General features: G+C 49.5%; 1 protein-coding gene across 1 annotated transcript; it reads right to left on the reverse strand.

Annotated features, from left to right (window-relative positions):
- Positions 1-21046: 21046 nt before the first annotated feature.
- LOC123051413 (abscisic acid receptor PYL4) lies at positions 21047-22254 on the reverse strand. Its single transcript, XM_044474280.1, has 2 exons — positions 21302-22254; positions 21047-21236 (listed from the first exon to the last, which is right to left on the reverse strand). The coding sequence occupies exon 1, from the start codon at positions 22138-22140 to the stop codon at positions 21496-21498; it is 645 nt and encodes a 214-aa protein (XP_044330215.1). The 5' UTR covers positions 22141-22254; the 3' UTR covers positions 21047-21236; positions 21302-21495.
- Between the last annotated feature and the right edge of the window lie 549 nt (positions 22255-22803).

Genomic DNA, 22803 nt, shown 5'->3' on the forward strand with positions numbered 1-22803 from the left:
ATAACTGTGGGGGGTGTCCGTCAGCTTGCCTCGGATTCTTCTCCAGTCTCACCGTCTGCGTCGCTACCGTTGTGACCGTGGGGGGATGTCGAGTATATTGATTATTAGGAAAGACGAGATAGGCTAAGATTTGTTCCTGCCTTGTCTTGTACTGCAAATTGGTCATTGTACTCCTGTATATATGCCCATGAGGCTCAATACAACAATGATTCAATCCTCCCTCTTCCTTCTAATTGGATGACCGACTCTTGTATCCGTGTCCGCTAACGTTTACACCGGCCGTGCGTTCTTGAGATGCCCTAATTAAACTGGGCTCTCATCGGGAGGCTGCTCTTTCATTCACACCGTACACGTTCCGCTTGGACATGCGTGTAGTCCTTCAGCAGCAAGCTAATCCATGCAAGGACTGGCTAATCACAAAACAATGACTGCCACAAAAGATACAGAGTAGATTGTTTATAATAAAATGTTTTATTATTATAAGCTAGAGCAGCCCGGGTGTGCATGTTACCGGAGAATCAAGGCAAGATGCACGTTACGGGAGTGCCGAACTGGATTGTGCATGCCGTGACCAACTACGTGGCCTGGATATGCATACTGATCTGGCGGCCAAGATAAAGGCACTTGGGTAACAAACAATCCAGTCGGTTTGGTTCATCGTGCAAAAGTGCAAGTCACACATGCATGAACGTACTTTTCGTGCATCGTCCGTCAGTCAGCAACAGAATATCTGACGCATGCACACATTATGTCTACATAAACTAATTCACGAGTTCCCTTTGCTGAATATTGCTCAAGTCGCTTTTGGCAATATACACAGCGTTTTTAATAATACTTTTTTATAAGTTAGGTCAACCCAGGTGTGCATGCATATTACCGGGAGAAGCAAGGCAATGCCGCATGTTGCCGAAGTACTGAACTGGATTGTGCATGGATCTCATCATCTGAAGCCTGGTTATGTATACTGATGACTGATCTTTAATTGAGAGGTAACAAACAATCCAGCCGGTCGAGTGTGCAAAAAGTGCAAGTCACATATGAATCAACATAACTTTTAGAAGATGTGTGGACGCAAGAACACTAACCGGATGGTTTGAGTTAGTGGACTTGATGAAAAAAAATCTTTGTCGGATGATAAGGACCAACCCATTTGGGTGTTAGAATCCTCTGGCGCATATTCAGCGAATACTTTTATAAAATGCTAAACTTTTTAGAGGCGCGCGCGGGGGGGGGGGGGGGGGGGGGGGTTCCTCGCATTTGGGTAAATGATACTTCATGTGTATTTTGCAATGAACCTGTGTTCTTTGACTGTATAGTTGCACATGTGGGTTGTGGTGGCAGAGAGTATTGATATTCATGTCCCCACTTCCTTGTATTCCTTGCTTTCTTTCTGGAAAGTTAAGAAACATTTTGATGCTGTAAATTTGGTCACTTCTGCTGCCTGGGGCATCTCCAACACTAACCTGCAAAACTGGACACCGCATCCGTCCGCGGACAGGGAGGACCAGTCTGCGGACACGAATGCAGGAGCCAGTCATCCAATCTATTCGCATAAATTTAGGACGCTGATAACTGCCACATGTGTGGCATGTAGTAACACCGCCCACACATTTTTTACACTAAAGTTGCCATCTAAAAAAATCTCAAAAAAACTGAAACTTGCCATCTAAACATAAATTTGTCATGCTTCACATCTAAAGTTGCCATCCTCTTGCAACTAAAGTTGCCATAAAAAATGTGTGCGTGAAGTTGTTTCGTGCCACACGTGTGGGTGTTATCATTTGAATAAATTTAAAACACTCTTTAAACAAATCGGATGAATTACATGCAAACCGGATGATTTCCATTCAAACCGGACGAAAGCATTTATGTTTCGGGAATATTTTAATTGAACTATACCATGCATCAGCAAAACTAGTCTATAGCGAGCTGTGGCCGATCGCCACTCCCGCGGCATGTTTTCTCTATGTCCGGCAGCCCGCTCATCGGACTGTCGGATGCCCTGGAGAGATATGCTTCAGCCAGAGGGGAAAAATAGCCTCCCTCCGCTTCGGATGAGGGTAGGTTTTTGGGCGTAGTGCAGCTGTGCAGTGATAACAGAATATCGACTCATCGACCCATACACACACACATTTAAGAACCGGTTCCCTTTGCTGAATTTGGTCAAGTTGCTTTTGGCAATACGCAGAGCGTTGTGTACTCGTTCTGTCTACCCAATCCAAGCTCGACCGTTCTGTCGACCCCTCAAGTTGCAGTCGCGTAGTCGCATGAATTTCTTGAGCGTTGTTTATTTCTTTCTTTGTTCGAGTGGGTCAGCATGTACGCAGCAGCTTCGATAAGCTGCATGTTAATTAATGTATACTAGTACTCCTCCTCAACTGGATTGTGCACGCCGTGACCAACTACGCGGATCATAAGCCTGGACATGCACACACACTGATATGGAACACACGAAGGCAATCCACATGCAAACACAAGTAGATAACAACAATCCAATCGTATCGATCGGATGAGTGTGCAGAAAGTGCCAAGTCCCATGCCAAAGCACCCATGCTGTTAAGGCATATCTCTCTAGATATAGTTTTGGTGATTGATGACAACATGTTTGCGGACTAATTGTGTGCTTTGAGCATTTCAGAGATTCATCCTTTGGCACGAGACGATTACTTTCCCCTCGGAGTGTCATTCAAGACGGTGTAGCTCTTTCGCTTCTTTTTGGTGGACTAGTTTCGTAGGAGTCACCGTACTATCAAGAGGGGGTCCGCTTTGGTAAGGCTAGGGTGGAATCAACACGTACACATCCTTTTACACCCTCTGAGCCTTTCCGCTTCAATGGAGATCTCTTTCCCCTTTCTTTGGGCTGTGTCTGGTCTCAGCGGTAGTACCGCGGTACCCAGCGGTAGTACCGCTTAGGGGTCACAGGCGGCAGTACCGCTCCGCAGCGGTAGTACCGCCGGTGGGTCCTCAGCAGTAGTACCGCTGCGGTACCAGGCCCCTACCGCGTCGACTCGAGGGGTCATTTCTCGTGTCGGATTGTGCGGTACTTTGCAGCGGCAGTAGAGCGGCAGTGCCGCTCATGAGCGGTAGTACCGCCCTACCACCGCGGCAGTACCGCTCGGGTCCGTCTCTCTCCTGCCCTCCAAACTTCACGGTAGTACCGCCTGGGAGAGCGGTAGTACCGCTGTGCTCAGCGGTAGTGCTACTACCTCCTGCGGTAGTACCGCCCTCTGCGGGGCTGTTTTGGGGGTAACGGTTGGATTGTCCCCCCCACTATATAAGGAGGTCTTCTTCCCAAAGTTGACTCATCTCTTCCCCCAAAAAGCTCCATTGTTGCTCCAAGCTCCATTTTCGCCCGATCTCTCTCCTTAGCCAATCAAACTTGTTGATTTGCTCGAGATTGGTTGAGAAGGCCCCGATCTACACTTCCACCAAGAGAAATTTGATTCCCCCACTAATCCCTAGCGGATCTTGTTACTCTTGGGCGCTTGAGCACCCTAGACGGTTGAGGTCACCACGGAGCCATAGTCCATTGTGGTGAAGCTTTATGGTGTCGTTGGGAGCCTCCAATTAAGTTGTGGAGATTGCCCCAACCTTGTTTGTAAAGGTCCGGTCGCCGCCTTCAAGGGCACCAATAGTGGAATCACGGCATCTCGCATTGTGTGAGGGCGTGAGGAGAATACGGTGTCCCTAGTAGCTTCTTGGGGAGCATTGTGCCTCCACACCGCTCCAACGGAGACGTACTTCCCCTCAAAAGGAAGGAACTTCGGTAACACATCCTCGTCTTCACCGGCTCCACTCTTGGTTATCTCGTCCCTTTACTTTCGCAAGCGTACTTGTGTTAAATCCCTTGCTTGTGTGCTTGTTGTCATTGCATCATATAGGTTGCTCACTTAGTTGCATATCTAGACAACCTACTTTGATGCAAAGTTTAAATTGGTAAAGAAAAGCTAAAAATTGTTAGTTGCCTATTCACCCCCCTCTAGTCAACTATATCGATCCTTTCAATTGGTATCAGACCCTTGTCTCTTTATTAAGGACTTTACCGTCCGAAGAGTATGGTTGACGTCGTAGACGATGTGGAGGAGCACTCCGGTGTGAATCCGGTCTCGTCTACGGGAGATGGGGGAACCGCGGTCTCTCGTGAGGAATTCAATGTGGCGTTGGACACATTGAAAACCTCCATGACTACCGAGGTCGAAAGCATGTTTAATAAATTCTTAGAAGGGCTTAAACTTTCCACCGCACCGTTGAAAGTGGGTGATCCCGCCAACAAGGTGACGGATGCTACCTCCGACAAGGGGGAAGCTACTAGCGAGAAAGCTCCTTCTTCTAGTGGTAAAAATGGCACAGGCATCTTTGCCCATGTGGAACCTCCACTTGTCTATGGTGGACCGCTTCCTTCCACTCATTTGAATCATGCCAGCCCGGCCCCTAAGATTGAGAAGAATGTAGATTTTGATTCTTGGGTCTATCGTTTTAAGCGTCATTTAAATCATGTGAACACTAACCTTTGGAGAATCATTGAAGAAGGTTTCTATCCGCATGATCGAAGTAACTTCACTCCTAGAGAAGTCGTGGATCATCAACTCAATGAGAATGCTCTCTTCATCATCATCCAAGAAGCAATCCCACCTGAAGATCTTCCTCATCTCCAGCCCTACACCGTGGCCAAAGATGCTTGGCTCCAAGTGGTTTCCCTCTATCGGGGAAGCGCAAGCATTCAACGCTCCAACTATGAAGTGGTGCAAGATGAAGACGATGAGTTTGCAATGAAAGAAGATGAAGAACCTCGTGAGCTTTTTCGGAGAGTAAACAAACTCGCGGTCTCTCTCCGAGATCATGGAAGTAAGGACACGGATGACAATTGGATCAAGCGCAAATTCCTCAAGGAAATTATGCCCTACCACAAAGCCATGTCCTCCGTCATTCGTCAAAGGCCGGACTTCCACACCTTGTCCTCAAGTGAAGTGTTGGATGAGTTCGTTGCTATGAGCATCTTGGACAAGACCGCCGACAATGCGGTTCTTCGCTCTCAAAGAGTAAAGAAGCCCAACCTTGCTCTAAAGGCCAAGGTTAGTATGGAGGAAGAGGATGAAGAGGAAGAAGAGGAGAGCAACCTCGAAGATACGAAGTATGCCTATCATGAACACATGGCTCTTGCTTCAAGGCAATTTTGGAGCAAGAAGAACACAAGGCCAAACTTCAACAAGAACATTTCAAGTGGCGCAGAGGGCAAGCAACGAGTGAGGACTTGCTTCAATTGTGGCAATGTGAGCCACTTTTTTGCGGAGTGCCCTTACAAGAAGAGGGAAGACAATGGTGGCAAGCTCATCCGAAAGGACAAGGCCAAGTCGTTCCCCAACAAAAGCAACTTCACCAAGAAGACTCCTCCCAAGGCATTGGTGGTACAAGAATAGTACAATGAGGATGATGACGATGATGAAGATGGTGAGTCGGTTCCCATGGCCTCCGTTGCCATTACGATGACTCCACGGATGTCTCTCTTCGACTCACCCAATGAGAACATCACCGCCAAGTGCCTCATGGCTAAAGCCACCAACAAGGTAACCCCCAACATCAAAACTACCATCATTAATCATCCTTCTTCGACGGATAGCATTGATGAACGAGGGGACAAATGTGGAGGAAAATGAGTTTGAGACCTTTATGGGTAAACTCAAGGGTAAATCCAAGAAGCACTTCGTTGCTCTCTTGAAACAACTTGGTGAAGCCAATGACATGATCGAGGCTCACGAAGATACCATCTCTAAGATGGAGGGGTATAGTCGTGACTATGCCGATGAGATTTCGGATCTTTCCAATGCTCTTGACGAAGAGCGTGGTCTTCGTTTGGCTCTTGAGGAGTCATACAACGAAGATCATGCTAAGTTAAAGAAAGATCTTGATCATGCTCTTGTTGTGTCTCGTGTGCTAAACCCCGAGAAGGCAAAGCTTGGGGTTGATCTTGCTAGACTCAAAGAGGAGTTTGACATTCTCGACAAGGCTCACAAAGTCTTGAAGGGTGTTCATGCTAGCCTCAAGGAGTCTCATGATCAACTCCAAGTGAAGCTAACTAAGGAGAAAGCCACCTTTCCTCATATGGTGTTAATTGATAATGCAAATGCTACTAACCCTTGTTGTGAGCATGTGCATCTTGTTGAGGAGAATGCTAAGTTGAAGGAGCAACTTGAGAAAGGCCTTGTGTCATGCATACAAGGTGAGAAGAACCTCAACGACCTTTTGAGCAATCAAAAGGAAGTTGTGCCCAAGGAGGGGATTGGGTTCGCACCCAAGCCCAAGAACAAGAAGAAGAATGACAAGACCAAACGACCTCCTCCTCTCAAGCAAACTTTTGTGAAGGAGGTAGAGGGTGCTTCCAAGGAGAAGAAGAACAATGCGAAGGGTGGCGGTGTCAAGAAGGGCAATGCCACCCCTTCCAACAAAGCCGGCGACTTTAATCCTTCTTATGTGCTATGACGTGCTAGTGATGGGCATGTTTATGCCAAATTTGTTGGTTCTCCTCATGAGTATATTGAATGGTCTATTTGGGTTCCTAAGACCCTTGTTACTAACATCAAAGGACCCATTACAAAATGGGTACCTAAAACCAAGCATTGATATCTTGTAGGTGTTTGCTTCCGGTGGGGGATCATGGTTGCTCGATAGTGGAGCTACAAATCATATGACCGGAAGCAAGGACTTGGTGGTGGACGTGCACAAGATTCCATCTATGCCCACCAATGTCGAGTGGGGTGATGCCTCGTCTTCTAAGGTATTGGGACTCGGCAAAGTTGTCATTTCTCATGATCTCACGATCGAGAAAGTCATGCTTGTTGAGTCCCTTGCATACAATTTACTTTCTGTTTGTCAACTTGCAATCATGGGTTTTGCCACCTTCTTTGATATTGATACCGTGGCCCTCTTGTGGAGCAAGACTCTTAAAGTAGCCTTTGTTGGGCATGTCGAGAACGGTCTCTATGTGATTAACTTTTCGGAGCGACTCACTAAGACCGCGACATGCCTAATGGCTAAAGTTGACGTGGGATGGCTTTGGCATCGCCGTTTAGCCCATGTCAATATGAGATCTTTGCAAAGTCTTCTTAAGGGGGACCATGTCCGTGGACTAACGAACGTTAGTTTTGCTAAAGATCGTGCTTGCAGTGCTTGTATCGAAGGAAAGCTTCATGAGAAGGCTCACCCTCCCACGACTCTCATTTACTCGAAGAGGCCTTTGGAGCTCCTTCATTTGGATCTCTTTGGGCCTCCATCCTTTGATAGTCTTGGGGGTAGGAAGTATTGCTTGGTGATTGTGGATGACTATTCAAGATACACTTGGGTGTATTTCTTCAAGAGGAAGAGTGAGACCCAACAAACCGTCATTGACTTTGCAAATGAAGCCCAACGTCAACACAATGCAAAGATCTTGACAATAAGAAGTGACAACGGCACCGAGTTCAAGAACTACACCTTGGATGAGTTTCTTAGTGATGAGGGGATCAAGCATCAATATTCCGCACCTTACACCCCTCAACAAAACGGTGTTGCGGAGAGGAAGAACCGGACGTTGATGGATGCCGCAAGGACCATGATGGCGGAGTTCAAGTCTCCATACAACTTTTGGGCCGAAGCCATCAACACCGCGTGTCATGCATCCAATCGGCTCTACCTCCGCAAGGGCTTGAACAAGACTCCATATGAGATACTCACCGGTAACAAGCCCAACCTCAAGTACTTTCGGGTGTTCGGGTGTAAGTGTTTCATTCTCAAGAAAGGTGTTCGGTTGTCTAAATTTGAGGCTAGAGCTTATGAGGGCATATTTGTTGGTTACTACAAACTCTCATGCTTACCGTGTCCTCAATAAATCCACGGGACTTATTGAGGAGACGTGTAACGTGGAGTTTGATGAGAATAACGGCTCCCAAGTGGAGCAAAGTGGCACTTGTGATGTAGGTGATGAAATTCCTCCTCAAGCCATAAGAAGAATGGGTGTTGGTTTTATCCTACCCATTGAGGAACCCCTTGTGGCCGAAGGAGAAGGATAATGCTCCACTCAAGTGGAGCCATCACCAACCCAAGGCCCACACGCTTCCGAAGAACAAAGTGAAGGCCCTCAACCTCATGAACAAGACCAAGGGCAAGATCATGCTCAAGACGGTGGTGACACACCAAGTGATGCCCAAGGTCAAGTTCTCTCCTCCGAGCAAGTTCAAGATCAAGAACAAGCTGAAGACGGCGCTCAAGATGATCAAGTGACCGCTCCTCAGCTCACCACCGAGGAGGAATTGGAGTGTCGTGCCGCCAAGATTTCTTCCAAGCTCTCCACCAAGGGTCATCTCATGAAGAATGTGCTTGGAAGCATTCAAAAGGGGATAAGCACTCGTAGACAATTGGAAAACTATTGTGAACATCACGTGTTTGTCTCTTGTGTGGAACCCCAAAAGGTATATGAAGCACTCGAAGATCCGGATTGGCTTAATGCCATGCATGAAGAACTCAACAACTTCGAGTACAACAAGGTGTGGAGATTAGTGCCAAGGCCAACGGGGAACCACAATGTCATTTGAACCAAGTGGATATTCAAGAACACGCAAGATGCTCATGGGATCATCATCTGCAACAAGGCACGATTGGTGGCACAAGGCTACTCCCAAGTCGAGGGTATTGACTACGGTGAAACCTTTGCTCCCGTTGCTCGCCTTGAATCTATTCGTTTGTTGATTGCTTATGCTTCTCATCACAACTTTAAGTTGCAACAAATGGATGTGAAGAGTGCTTTTCTTAATGGTCCTATTAATGAGTTGGTTTATGTCGAGCAACCCCCCCGGGTTCGAGGATCCCTACTTTCCCGATCATGTGTATCAACTCGATAAGGCACTCTATGGCCTTAAACAAGCCCCACATGCGTGGTATGACCACCTTACCGAGTTTTTACAAGATCGTGGGTTTGAAGTTGGGCTAATCGACCCCGCTCTTTTTACTAAGAAGTTCAAAGGGGAGTTGTTTGTGTGCCAACTATATGTTGATGACATTATCTTTGGTTCCCCTAACAAAGCTTTCAATGAGGAATTTTCCGCACTCATGACCTCAAAGTTCAAGATGTCTTCCATGGGAGAGTTGAAGTTCTTTCTCGGTTTCGAAGTAAAGCAAAGAAGAGAAGGAACCTTCATCAACCAAGCCAAATACACTCAAGACATGCTCAAGAGATTCAAGCTAAGTGATGTCAAGCCAGCGTCCACTCCAATGCCCACCAAGTGCCAACTTGACATTGATCCCAATGGTAAAGCGGTGGATCAAAAGGTATATCGCTCCATGATTGGTTCCTTACTTTACCTTTGTGCATCTAGACCGGATATCATGTTGAGTGTGGGAATTTGTGCACGTTTTCAAGCCGCACCTAAGGAAAGCCACTTTGTGGCGGTCAAGCGAATCTTTCGATATTTGGCTCATACCCCAAACTTTGGCTTATGGTACCCAAGAGGAGCAAACTTCAAGCTTGTAGGGTATTCGGACTCCGATTGGGCGGGAGACAAAGTGGATAGGAAGTCCACTTCCGGAGGGTGCCAATTCCTTGGTTGCTCTTTGGTAAGTTGGTCTTCTAAAAGCAAAGTTGTGCATCTCTCTCGTCCACCGAAGCGGAGTATGTGGCGGCCAGCAGTTGTTGTGCACAACTCTTATGGATGAGGCAAACTTTAAAGGATTACGATGTCATTTGTGACAAAGTGCCTCTTTGGTGTGACAATGAAAGTGCCATCAAGATTTCTCTCAACCCGGTGCAACACTTCAAGACGAAGCATATTGAGATTCGGTATCACTTCATCCGGGATCATATTAGGCGAGGGGAGATCGAGCTCAACTATGTCAACACTCATGATAACCTTGCAGATATTTTCACGAAGCCGTTGGATGAAGCAAGATTTCGCGAGTTAAGGCATGAGCTAAATATCATTGATTCGAGCAATGTTGCTTGAACACTTGCACTCCCCACCATACTCAACTTGTTATCTTGTTTAGGTGTAGGCATGGACATAGGGGGAGTGTTGTTCTCTCAATGAACTCTTCCTCCCCTTATTATGCATAAATTGATCAACTCTTTCACGTTAGCCATTTTTGATGGTACTTGTGCTTCAAAGACGAGTTTTGGTCATGGGCCCAAGGATAATTCTTCGCGGTGCCATACCAATTGACTCAAACATAGGTGGCTCCGGCCACCGCCCTCTCCTTGGAGAGGTTGTGTCTTGTGGTTGGTTCTCGTTGTCTCTTGCCTTTCTCTTTGCATTTTCTTAGTCTCCTCTTCTTGCCGTTTGTTTTTCGTTCCTTTTTGAGCCAAGCCTTCTTGTCTAGTAGTTGCATCTCGCTGGGCGGTACTACCGCTGGTGGTGCGCGGTACTACCGCTTATGTTGACAAGCGGTACTACCGCCCACCCGAGCGGTACTACCGTTGGGGGGCGGGACCAGGGGTTATGTCAGGGCAGGGGGAGGTTTCTCCTCTCCCATACCCATTCGCACCGCCCCCTCGTTCATCTTCCTCTCTCCAGCGTCGCCTCGCCGCGGGAGGGCTCCGGCGGGCCGCCGTCTCCGGGCCATCCCTCTCCATTCCCTTTGGTGGAGTCGATCCCCACCTCGTCCTCTTGCCATGGATGCCGGTATTGCCCTAGTTCCTCCTCTCTTTTTGTCTAGTTCTCAGATCTAGTGTCTTTGGGACAATAGTGGTTGCATCTCTCGATTTTTGGCTAAATCTCGGCTTGAGTAGTTTGGAGAAGGCGTCTAGACTGTGTGGATTAAGTTTTGGTAGGAGTATTTTTGAATTTGGCTGTCCGGTAGTGCCGGATCTGACCACGACAGTAGGAACTGCCGTTTCCCAGTCTTGAGCGGTACTACCGCTCCCACTGGAGCGGTACTACCGCTTGAGCGGTACTGCCGCCTATGGCCAGCGGTACTACCGCTGCTTGCCAGATTCCATCATTTTCCTACCACTGTTTGATCCATGTTGTTTTGTTTGGAAGCTTATGCTCTTTCTTTTGTGTTGGTTCTTCTGTTCGTGTGTTTGGTTCCAGGTGATGAACATCCTGAGCAGCAAGTCCGCCGTGTCAACCCCGGACGTGCAACATCAAAGCGCTACCGCACCTCTGAGTTAGCAGGTGCTTCCTCAAGTGCGGCACCTCTGCCTCAACTCCAGAAGAAACCTGCCAACAGGCCGAAGCCAAGGGGCAAGACTGTGACTGAGTTGACTGCCAAGGAGTTCTGGGAAAGGCGTCGCCGCAACCCCTATGCGGAAGACCAAGAACCCAATTTGGTCAACCGCCCGTTCTGGAACCGCTTTCAGTTTCCATCTACTTTGATGTGATCAAGGCCAAGAAGAATCTCTATGTTGATGTTCGCTCCATCGACACAGATGCCATGGAGAAGGATCCTAAGTACTTTGGTGAAGCTCTTCAGATGTGTTCTCAGCTAAACATTCTCAAAATCATGCAGTTCATCAAGGATTTTGATTCAGATTTGGTGGCTCAATTCTATGCTACTGTCCATCTTGGAACTGATGAAGAAAGGACTCTGACCTGGATGACAAATGGCAAGTTGCTGTCTGTCAAGTGGAAGGCCTTCATGGAGTTACTTGAGGTGGAAGATCACGGGCTTGAGACTCCTGTCGGCTTTCGCCCTCACCGCAATGTCAACTCCACTCACAAGCAAGCCCTCTGGCCCTACTGCACTGTGAAGGTTAACCCTGTGACTACGAAGGAAACCTATGAGCTGTCTACCTTCCTGGACATCCTTCATCGCGTCTTTTGGGAGACCCTCTTCCCTCGCATCGGGAATCTGGATATGGTCCACTCCTATCTCGTGGATATGCTTCTCTTCTGCCAGCATGAGAAGGAAGCAAACACTGGTGAGTCCCAGGACATTTCTCATGTTATGTGGTCTGAACTTCTTACTGCCATTTCTGAGCGCAAGTGCCTGATCTATGGTCCGTTCATCATGCTGCTCATTGAGAAGGCCTGGGCACGTGTCTATCCCCAGGTGATGCTGGAAACTGGAGAATTGGTTTCTCATGAGATCAAGCGTCTGAGGAAGAAGGACAATTGGGGCACCCAGCCCCTAAATCCGGGGGTCCATCTACTGCTGCTGACATGGAGACCGAGGACGGGGCTGAGGCCGATGATGACGATGAGGATTATGAGCCTTCTGGGACAGAGCCTTCTTGGGCAAAGAAGCCCAAGCGCAAGATGAAGAAGCTCTTCTGCATGGAGTCTCATGGTCAGTACATGACTCATGTGGCTGAGAAGAAGGCCAGGGGGCGTCACAAGGAGCTCATGCGTCAGCTGGGTGCGGCCGTTGTCACTGGGTCTGAGGGCCAGATCACTGAGGAAGAGGAGTGGATTCAGCAGCACTGTCCGTGGACCGATTCCGACACCGAGCAGTTTCCGACTGAGGATGGCAGTGCAGATGACCCTGCCAGGATGTGATGAGAGAGCTCCTCAGTTTGCTTTCACCTGGAACCGTAGCGTCGCTCTTTGCCCTTTTGGTGTCTCGATGCCAAAGGGGGAGAGAGCTTAGGGATTTGTGCTTTATGGTGTGCTTTATGGTGTCGTCGTTTCGTCGTTTTCTTTGTAGTGTCGTTGTGTTTTCTCGCCATTTGCTTTGTTTGGTTTTGTGCCAGTGAGACCTAAGTTCCAGACATATGGTGTAAGACATATGCTACCTTATCTTTATCTATGTCTTTCTAGTACTTTGGTATCTTATGAGTTGCTTGTCTATCCTGTTATATTACCTGCTCTCATGTATCCTATGCTTAGGTTGTTGGACTATAAAATATAGGGGGAGTGTTGATCCTAATGTGTGTGTCCTACATTCCAAAGGCACTACTATCTAGGTGCACACATTCAGGGGGAGCCCGCTATATTTTGTAGTTCTAAGTATCTTTACTGTCATGATATATCCTTGTGCAAATCCCTGGTTGTCATCAATCCACCAAAAAGGGGGAGATTGTTAAGGCATATCTCTCTAGATGTAGTTTTGGTGATTGATGACAACATGTTTGCGGACTAATCGTGTGCTTTGAGCATTTCAGAGATTCATCCTTTGGCACGAGACGATTACTTTCCCCTCGGAGTGTCATTCAACACGGTGTAGCTCTTTCGCTTCTTTTTGGTGGACTAGTTTCGTAGGAGTCACCGTACTATCAAGAGGGGGTCTGCTTTGGTAAGGCTAGGGTGGAATCAACACGTACACATCCTTTTACATCCTCTGAGCCTTTCCGCTTCAATGGAGATCTCTTTCCCCTTTCTTTGGGCTGTGTCTGGTCTCAGCGGTAGTACCGCGGTACCCAGCGGTAGTACCGCTTAGGGGTCACAGGCGGCAGTACCGCTCCGCAGCGGTAGTACCGCCAGTGGGTCCTCAGCAGTAGTACCGCTGCGGTACCAGGCCCCTACCGCGTCGACTCGAGGGGTCATTTCTCGTGTCGGATTGTGCGGTACTTTGCAGCGCAGTAGAGCGGCAGTGCCGCTCATGAGCGGTAGTACCGCCCTACCACCGAAGCAGTACCGCTCGGGTCCATCTCTCTCCTGCCCTCCAAACTTCACGGTAGTGCCGCCCGGGAGAGCGGTAGTACCGCTGTGCTCAGCGGTAGTGCCGCTACCTCCTGCGGTAGTACCGCCCTCTGCGGGGCTGTTTTGGGGGTAACGGTTGGATTGTTCCCCCCACTATATAAGGAGGTCTTCTTCCCAAAGTTGGCTCATCTCTTCCCCCAAAAAGCTCCATTGTTGCTCCAAGCTCCATTTTCGCCCGATCTCTCTCCCTAGCCAATCAAACTTGTTGATTTGCTCGGGATTGGTTGAGAAGGCCCCGATCTACACTTCCACCAAGAGAAATTTGATTCCCCCCACTAATCCCTAGCGGATCTTGTTACTCTTGGGTGCTTGAGCACCCTAGACGGTTGAGGTCACCACGGAGCCATAGTCCATTGTGGTGAAGCTTAGTGGTGTCGTTGGGAGCCTCCAATTAAGTTGTGGAGATTGCCCCAACCTTGTTTGTAAAGGTCCGGTCGCCGCCTTCAAGGGCACCAATAGTGGAATCACGGCATCTCGCATTGTGTGAGGGCGTGAGGAGAATACGGTGGCCCTAGTGGCTTCTTGGGGAGCATTGTGCCTCCACACCGCTCCAACGGAGACGTACTTCCCCTCAAAAGGAAGGAACTTCGGTAACACATCCTCGTCTTCACCGGCTCCACTCTTGGTTATCTCGTCCCTTTACTGTCGCAAGCGTACTTGTGTTAAATCCCTTGCTTGCTTGTGTGCTTGTTGTCATTGCATCATATAGGTTGCTCACTTAGTTGCATATCTAGACAACCTACTTTGATGCAAAGTTTAAATTGGTAAAGAAAAGCTAAAAATTGTTAGTTGCCTATTCACCCCCCTCTAGTGAACTATATCGATCCTTTCACATGCGTCCGTTAGCGCACGCACGTCCATGGACGTACGTAGTGCGGTGACAACTCAATGCAAGATCGGCCCATACGCACATCACTATACACACATAAACCAACCAAGAAGCTCACTTTTCTTTTCTTCGCATTCTTTGCCCAAGGCAACAGAGCTCGGCGTGGTGTTCGCCTTGTGTCCACCCAATCCCATCCCAGCCATACTGCCATATGAACCCCGCACGGATTTCCTGACCGTTGTTTATTTCTCCCTCTGTTCGAGTCGAGTGGGTCGTCATGTAACTCGTCATGCAACTTGGAGCCGGAGTGGCTGCACCGCCGGGTACGTTAACGAAAACAATAGCTCGGCAGGCGTGATCGAGTCGCTCAGAGAGTCAGAGGTCCGGTCAAACCAAAAGCTACAGTAGTCCATGCCTCATCCGTGAGAACCAGCATGTGCGCGAACCGATATGAACGTCTGATCGGTGAAAAGCATTCCAATCGGCAAACAGATTAGAGCATGCTCAGCCGGACTTGGCAAGGTGGCATCTCATATGGGTTACCGCACATCCACACAATTTAAATATAGAACCTCAAATTCACGTAATCCATACATGTACAATCATATGATACAAATCGTCTCAATTTAACCGTTTGAAACAAATAGCACAAAACAAAATAAAATTATAGTTCAACGATCCGGATACGCCAAAACGAAATCAATGTGACGGATCACTGGCTGGCTGGCCGGATCACTCGCAGGACGCCATCCTTACCGCCTGCTTCGAGGTTATCCTTGCGTCCTGCTCCGCATGCTCTGCTTGCATCCGGGCCGCATGCTCTGCTGCTGCCGTAGTCGTCCTTGCCGCCCCGTGCGCCCCACGGTCATTGATCTTCTTCTTCCACTTCGCAAGCTACTTCTTTGCATGCTCATCCAAGAGGCTTTCGTTCGCCAACACGATCTTCGCATCCTCCGCATCCCGTTCGAGTTGCAACCTCTCCTTCTCAAGCTTAATCTCTTCACATGTTTTGGTCTTCTCGAGCTCCCGTTTGATCGCCGCCTCTTGCTTCTCCAACTCGATCTTCTCCCTCTCAACTTTCAGCGTCTTCTCCGCCCTCTTCTGGTCCCAATCCATCCTCTCCTTTTGTGCATCCAACATGAGCTTGTACCTCTCCACTTTCTTGTTCTCCCTCACCGAAAAAATGACCGTTCATGTGGAGGACATTTATGTAGTCGCTGCGTCATGGGAGGCCCTTGCCTTCTCCCACTTGTTTCCCATGACTTACCGGTTATCCTTTGGCACGATGGCTCTTTCATTTTCCACTACAACATCTTCGTTTTCGTCGTCCAAACCAATTGATTGGCGGGAGCTTAAGCCGTCATTCCTCTTCTTGTCGGCCTTGAGATCGGCCACAAGGTGTGTCCACTTTAGTTTGCCATTCAATAGCACCCAACAATGGCTAAAGCCAAATGGCTTTCTTCCCCGTCTCATGATACATACTGGCCGCCACCGCCGTCTAGCAAACAAAATATGTATGAGAATGTGGATGTAACAAAAACAAGCATACACAAATGATGACAAGGTGGAGTCATTTAGCTTACGTGAGTTGCCAATCCCATCCCACTTTGAAGGCGGCCAAGCACTTGCAAATAGTTGTCGACATACTTGTTCACTTCCCCTTGAATGATCCCCAATCGATGTTGAAGAGATGCCACATTGTAGTTGGTGACGATAGGATGCGGCTCCACATATTGCTTTCGTTCATGATATTCCTTTCAAGTCTTCTCTAAATAGTTGTTCCCCTTTTGCTTTGTGCCACATATTGGATCTGTTGTTGTGGCCAAGCAAGATTTGACCAACAAAATATCCTCAAAAGTTAAGAATGCCGGACCTCTTGCCTTTGCCATCTTTGCCTTCTTCTTCTTGCTCGAATTGGGATTTGATGTTGTCCCAACTTCAAATGAAGGGCCAGTTGGATCCCCCAATTCGTACTCCATTTGGGTTAGATCTTGATTATCATTCATCATGTCCAACATGATCAACTCCTAAATGATCAAGCATTCATCAAGTCCGAAATGAACTAGCGGTATATTCAAAACATTGAACATGGGGATCGAGGACGGGCGGGACGACATCTAGGGTGGCAGATCGGGACCGGCGATGAGGATTAGGAGCAAGGGTGGCAGACGGTGAGGGCTCAAACACGGGAAAGGTTGGAGGGAGGTGGGAGAAGGGGTGATTTGGTGGATTTGATGCAATTTATGATGGGGTAGGCTTGTCGAGTCTTACGTGACGAACGTGCCCGGACGCACTCGAGCCTCCTCATATCCGCCCATATATGTGCTTGATATGAGGGGTGCTAGTCAGACCGGACGTTTGAGGCCGCTTTGAAGCGTCTATCTGGTTTTTTATCGGTCACTGACCGAACCGTCCCTTGGGTATTTGAGCTGGTTTTGGGCGCCCGGTCGTAGATGGTCTTACCCAATGGGTATGGTTGCGCATGCAAAGGTGCAAGTCTCATGGGGCGTGTTTGGTTCAAGTTTTGAACAGTAGCTGCATTTCATACACTTCTCAACCCAGCCTGGTTGAGCAAAGACAGCCCAAATGCGTCATCAGCAAGTTGTTTGGTTGCCTGCATCTAGGGTCCCTGCATTAGGTAATACGCAAGTGCACTTTATTTGGTTGCCTGCATTGGCCCAAGCGGCACATGAACATGGTGTTTGGTTGCCCGCATGGGGTATGATTAAGAGCTAGCACTTGCACTTAGCACACATGGTTAAGAGCTAGCAGAGGGAGGGGGAGAAGAAATGTAGTGAGCGTCGGACAATGGCGACTGCGGTGGATATTGGCTGTGGCGTCGTGTCCGACATGACAAGCATGGAGTCATGGACGAGCGACCCCGTCGGCGAACAAGTTGCGGTGCTCGCGCAAAGCCAGTCGATAGAGGAGGAGAATGCAGTGCTCGCGCCATGGTATCGTCAATGCTATGGACTAGAGAGGAGGCCGAGATGATCGACGTCGGAAACGACTCCAGAGTAGTAGGGCGAGAGAGAGGAGACCAAGATGATCGACCCCGTCGGCGGCACGACGAACTGCAATGTGCACGGAGGCTGAGGACACAAGAAAGCAGTGTGCGCGCCATTGTAGCGTCAGTGCAGTAGGAGGACGACAGAGAGTAGGCCGAGATGAGCGTCATTGAAAACGACTCTAGTGTAGTAGGACGTGGGTAAGGAGATCAAGGGGAAGGGCGGCGGCGTCGAGAGGGACGAATAGGAGGGCTCTGAGCATAGGACAGAGGGGCTCGGCATGGCGGCGTCAGTGCAGTAGACTGTTGTTCAAAGAGAGATGAAGCTGCGATCGTCGAAATAAAAAACTTACAACACGAATGTTGTGAGGAACTGCAAGATTAGGCTGCTAGTCAAAGGAAATTTCAAATGATCGATTGTGCGTGACAAATCTGACAAAATTCTTTCAAAATAGCTCCAAACGGGAACACGAAATTAAAGAACTTCCGGGGGATGAAACTACGAACCGATCGCCTGAATGGAACCGTATCATCAAGGTGCATCTTTTTCATGTAGAGCTTATCTCGAATCGAACCACTGTTGTATAGATCAGAGGGACAAGAAAGAGAGAAGATTAGAGAGAAGTTTACTTGAGGTTGAAGAAGACCTCAGGTAATCACCTAGCATCCCTCCCGTCTCCACTTGTGCAAGGGCCCGCTCGCTTGTGCTCGTCTCGGCCTGCCTCGCAAGAAACTGCCGATCTGAGCGTTTTCAGCGAGTCAGACCCAGAGATGCTTTAAGAAGCGTGCGATACAGGCCCAACAGTGTATACATGCAACCAGCACGTCCATGATGAATGCATTCGCCAGGTCAGCTTCCAAGGCCGTAGTGCATGCAGCTGTGCAGTGACACCGGAAAGAAGATCGACCCATACACTGATACTACGTACACATATAAACCAAAAGTTCCCTCGGCTGAATTTGCTCAAGTGTTTTAAACTTGGCGTGGTGTTCGCTTTGTGTCCGTCCAATCCGAGCCCCGTCGTAGTATATAAACCCCGCGAGTGGTAGCAGTCGCGGCGTACGAGTTTGTTGACCATTGTTTACTTCTTCCTTTCACTCGCAAAAAGAAAAAGAAAAAATAGTTACTTCTTTCTTTGTTGGAGTGGGTAGCCATGCATGCAATGCGCGCAGCAGCTTGGAGGTAGGGCTGCGAACGAGTCAGTTCGAGCGAATTGGATTTGGCTCGCCTTAACTCATATTAAAATTCGAGCGAGCTCAAGCTAAGTGAAGCTCAAGGTTGAGTTGTAGAACATGACTCGTGCTCGGCTTGTAACGATCTCGAGTCGATCTCAAGTTAGTTTCGAGCTAAATGAGATGGTAAAAGTTATAAATCAATGGTGATTATTCCAACTAGATAAGCCACAAAACGACATAAGAAAGCACTGAAATATTATTCCAATCAAGACAATGTTAATATAAATTTCTTCAAAGTAGTTTGACTTATTATCTCACAAACGAAAGTCTAGTATCAACATAAAGATAGTGATTCACGGTAGACATATAATTGGGAAAATAATTATTGTCCAAAGATCATAAAAATTTGTAGTGTAGTGCAGGCCGGACTTGGAGTTGTCGTAGGACTTGTACTAGAGAATGAAGATGCATTTGCTAGGAACGGTTGCCAAAAACAACAGGATATTTAACAGATAGTTGACCACGTACCATAATTAAGCCTAAATTTTTTTCTTCACTTAATTAAGCTGTTTGCTGGTAATAAAATGGGGAAAAATCATGGACAACATATATGGTAACAAATTATCTTATTTTCATTTAATATATGACATGATCATTTAACATATTGATATTATGTCGAGCTATCGAGCTAAAATTGAGCGAGCCAATATTGGCTCAAGATCGGCTCGTTGGTCGGTCGAGCTATATAAAGTGTTTAAATTCAGCTCATTTCTTTTCGAGTCGATCTCGAGTTGAGCCAAAAAACAAGTCAATCTCGAGCGGCTCACGAGGCTCGAGCTTTTCTTGCGGCCCTACTTGAAGGTGGTGTATACGCCGCACCACAGGCCTACACGGCCGGATACGCACCAGAAAAGAAACGAACAGGCGTGATCGACTCGCCGAGAGGTCAGGTCAAACTGGCAAAGCACGAGCATCGCATCCGTCCATGCCTCATCCGTGAGGACCAGCGTGCGCGGACCGATACGATGTGAACGCCGCCGTGGTCAAAGATGAGAACTGTCGCCTTAATTCGATCGGCTGCCTGCGCCCTCGTTTCAGACCGCCTGGCTTGGCATGCACACGAAGCAACCGATTTATATACATATATATCCGGTAATAATGTCGTATGCATGCAAGGACTACGTATGTGGTATGTACATACATACCACCACTTGTTTTCTCGGTAGCTGGCCGCAGCCAATCACAACGCTAGGGCCTGCACAAGATAACATTTCTTTTTCTAAGCCGGGGCAGCCCGGACGTGGATAGACATCGACTGGCCAGTTAGGTAAACCTGTTTGTTAATCACTGGATCGGAATAGAAATAGATCATCCATCGTTCATCCATGGCTGCTGCTGCTCCTGACTTTGGGCGGCAATCATGGGAGGAACATGCATGCCGATGGTAGTATAATATACAGATTCCGATTGGTGCGGGCGGGCAGGGAGGAGGCTTTGCCAGGCAGTGAAGCATCAAGCGTGCACATGCATGCGCATGTGAGGCCTTGGCAGGCCGTACCGTGACTGGCACGGCCGGTCCGTCGCCGACCGCGCCGGGCCCGCCGCGACGGGGACGGACGGGTCGACGGAGCGGGCCGGCATCCCTCCCCTCCCGCCGTCGCATGCTACTGTACGTACTGGTAACGGACGGACGGAGGAACGGAGGAGGTGCAAGAAAGCGCCGACCCAACAACCCGCCTTGACCGTCGCTGGCTCAGCATCAGCAGCCTCTCTAGAAGAAAAGCAAAGCAAAGCAAACAGAGCCATCTCAATTAAGCTAGAGAGAGAAAGATGAGAGATGAGAGGGGGACGGGCGCAAGTGGGCGGGGATCCACTTGTGAGCGCTCACGTTATCCTGGTGTGTGTCGGTTTTTGTAATGCCACTTGCGCCGCCCACTTGCAGCTCAGCTGCATCTGCCTCTGCCTCTGCCCAGAGAGAGAGAGAGAGAGGTTGAGAGGGACCGGGGAGTAAAATAAGGAAAAGTCGGGCAGGCAGAAAAGCGCAAGTTGCCTGTCACGCTCGTCCTCAACGTACTTGCAGTACATGTACATGGCCGCGCGCAGTACAGCTCACGCCTCTCCTTTGGTCACTTCTTCTCCCCCGGCAAGTGGCCGGCCCGTCCCATCCCCCACGCAAACGCACCCTACTTGTACTTGATTCATACCAGTAGTTCTTGTTTTGACATAGTCAAATAACACATGCTTGTAGTATATGCTAGGAGAAAATGTGTGTGACAAAGACCTCATAATGTGCAAAGAAGATAATCGCTCTGTTGATTTGGTCCAACAAGACCGTGACGGCTCTGGTCCGTTGTGCCTCGTTGAACATCTTGTAAATTTGATTGATGAAATGTCACGACCAAAATGGTGATGATGACAACACACACAATGGAACGGGAAACTAAAAGTATATATACAGAGATGTCGATGAGCCTTGCATCGGTCGAAGCTAGTTTTTACTCCTCAATTCCTGTCAAATCTTATCATCATCTTACCCGAGATCAAACAAAGGGGAACGAACAAAAACTAGAGCTACCACTACTACAGGGGGGTGTGTCTCGCGATAAGGAGAAACAGCGAGGGGCCAGCCGCGAAAGCGCACCGACCGGTCCGAACCGACCCACCGACCCCTCGCCTTCACGCCAGAAAGAACAAGAGAAAAATAATCGGTCGCCACCACCCGCGCACCACCACCACCATGGATTTGGATTCATTAATCGGAAAATCGGTGCGCGATTTTACCGAAACGCCCCTGCGGCCGAGCCGGGAGGGCCGGGCTCGAGTTGACCACCGGAGGGAGGCGCGGGCCGGCGACTGCGGGTTCCGGTCGGATCGATCGATCACGGCAGCGCGCCGTAGGCCGCCCCCCGGCCGGCGAGCTTCTCGGCGGTGCGGGCGAGGGACTGGAGGTTGCACTTGACGATGGTGTCCACGAAGACGCGGGTGTCCTCGGGCGTGTTCCCGGGGGGCACGTCCACCACGTACGACTCCACCACCAGCGTCGCCGACGCGCTCTCCCCCGGCGCCGGGTGCACCGTGGTCACCGACCGGTAGTTGCGGAGCCGGTGCTCGCCGCCCACCACGCTGAAGCTCAGCACGTGCCGCTCGTCGTCCAGGATCTCCAGCCGCTCCCGGCTGGACGCCGCGGGGAGGCCCGACACCACGCGCACCTCGCGCAGCGTGCCCACGCCGCCGTCGCCGTCCAGCAGCGCGCAGCTGCGCACGAAGCTCTTGTACGCCTGCGGCTGGTCGAAGCGCCGGACCACGGCCCACACGTCCGCCGCCGGCGCCGCCACGCGCTGCACCACCGCCGAGCAGCAGCAGCGCCCCCCCGGCGCCGCGTGCTCGTGGTGCCGCGCCACCTCCGGCGGCACCGTCCCGTCGTGCTCGCCGCACCTGTGGGCCCCCGTCGCCGCCAGGCCGCCGGAGGAGGAGACCAGACGCTGGTGCTGCTGCAGCGCCGCCGCGCTGTACGGCGTCGGCATCGGCTCGAGGTCGGAGCGGGTCGCCTCGCCTGCTAGCTGTTTGTTTGGTGGGATGGGTGCGCTGCGGGCTGCGGCGCTGGTTCGTTTGGCTTGGTTTGGGAGTAAATTAAAGGTGGGTGGAGCGAGACGCACTATATATATAGTGCGGAGCACCTGTGGCTCACCGGGAAGCAACGCGCTTCCAGTTGCAGCTAGTCTCCGGGGCATCACAGTCTCCTCTCTTCCTCCCAAAACAATTTTTTCTATAAAAAAGAATGGAGTAAATCACATTTTTTACAGTGCCCACTTGTCTCAAAAATATTAGTAATCCAATTTGGCACACTACCTAATTTCGTCCCCTTATCTAATATGGATAACGATTATCCGGCCGACCGGCTAGAAATTCGGCGGGCGCGTGCGGCACGCGCCATGGACCCATGCAGCTAGAAACCGCGACCCCCTTCCTTATCTTTTCTCTACCGCCGCGCAATCCATCTAGCCGACTGGCAAGAAATTCGGCGGGCGCGTGCGCCACGCGCCATGGGCCCCTTGCCGCTAGAAAATGCGATCTCTTTCTTATATTTTTTCCACCGCCCGCAATCCATCTAGCCGACTGGCTAGAATTCGGTGGGCACGTGCGCCACGGCCCATGAGCCCCAATGCGCGCTAGAAACTAATATCTCC

The sequence above is a fragment of the Triticum aestivum genome, chromosome 2D (genome assembly GCF_018294505.1).
Source record: "Triticum aestivum cultivar Chinese Spring chromosome 2D, IWGSC CS RefSeq v2.1, whole genome shotgun sequence".
In the NCBI taxonomy this organism is placed as follows: domain Eukaryota; kingdom Viridiplantae; phylum Streptophyta; class Magnoliopsida; order Poales; family Poaceae; genus Triticum; species Triticum aestivum.

Coding starts and splice junctions, on each gene's coding strand:
- LOC123051413 (XM_044474280.1), bottom strand. CDS start 22,140: ATGCCGACGCCGTACAGCGCGGCGGCGCTGCAGCAGCACCAGCGTCTG.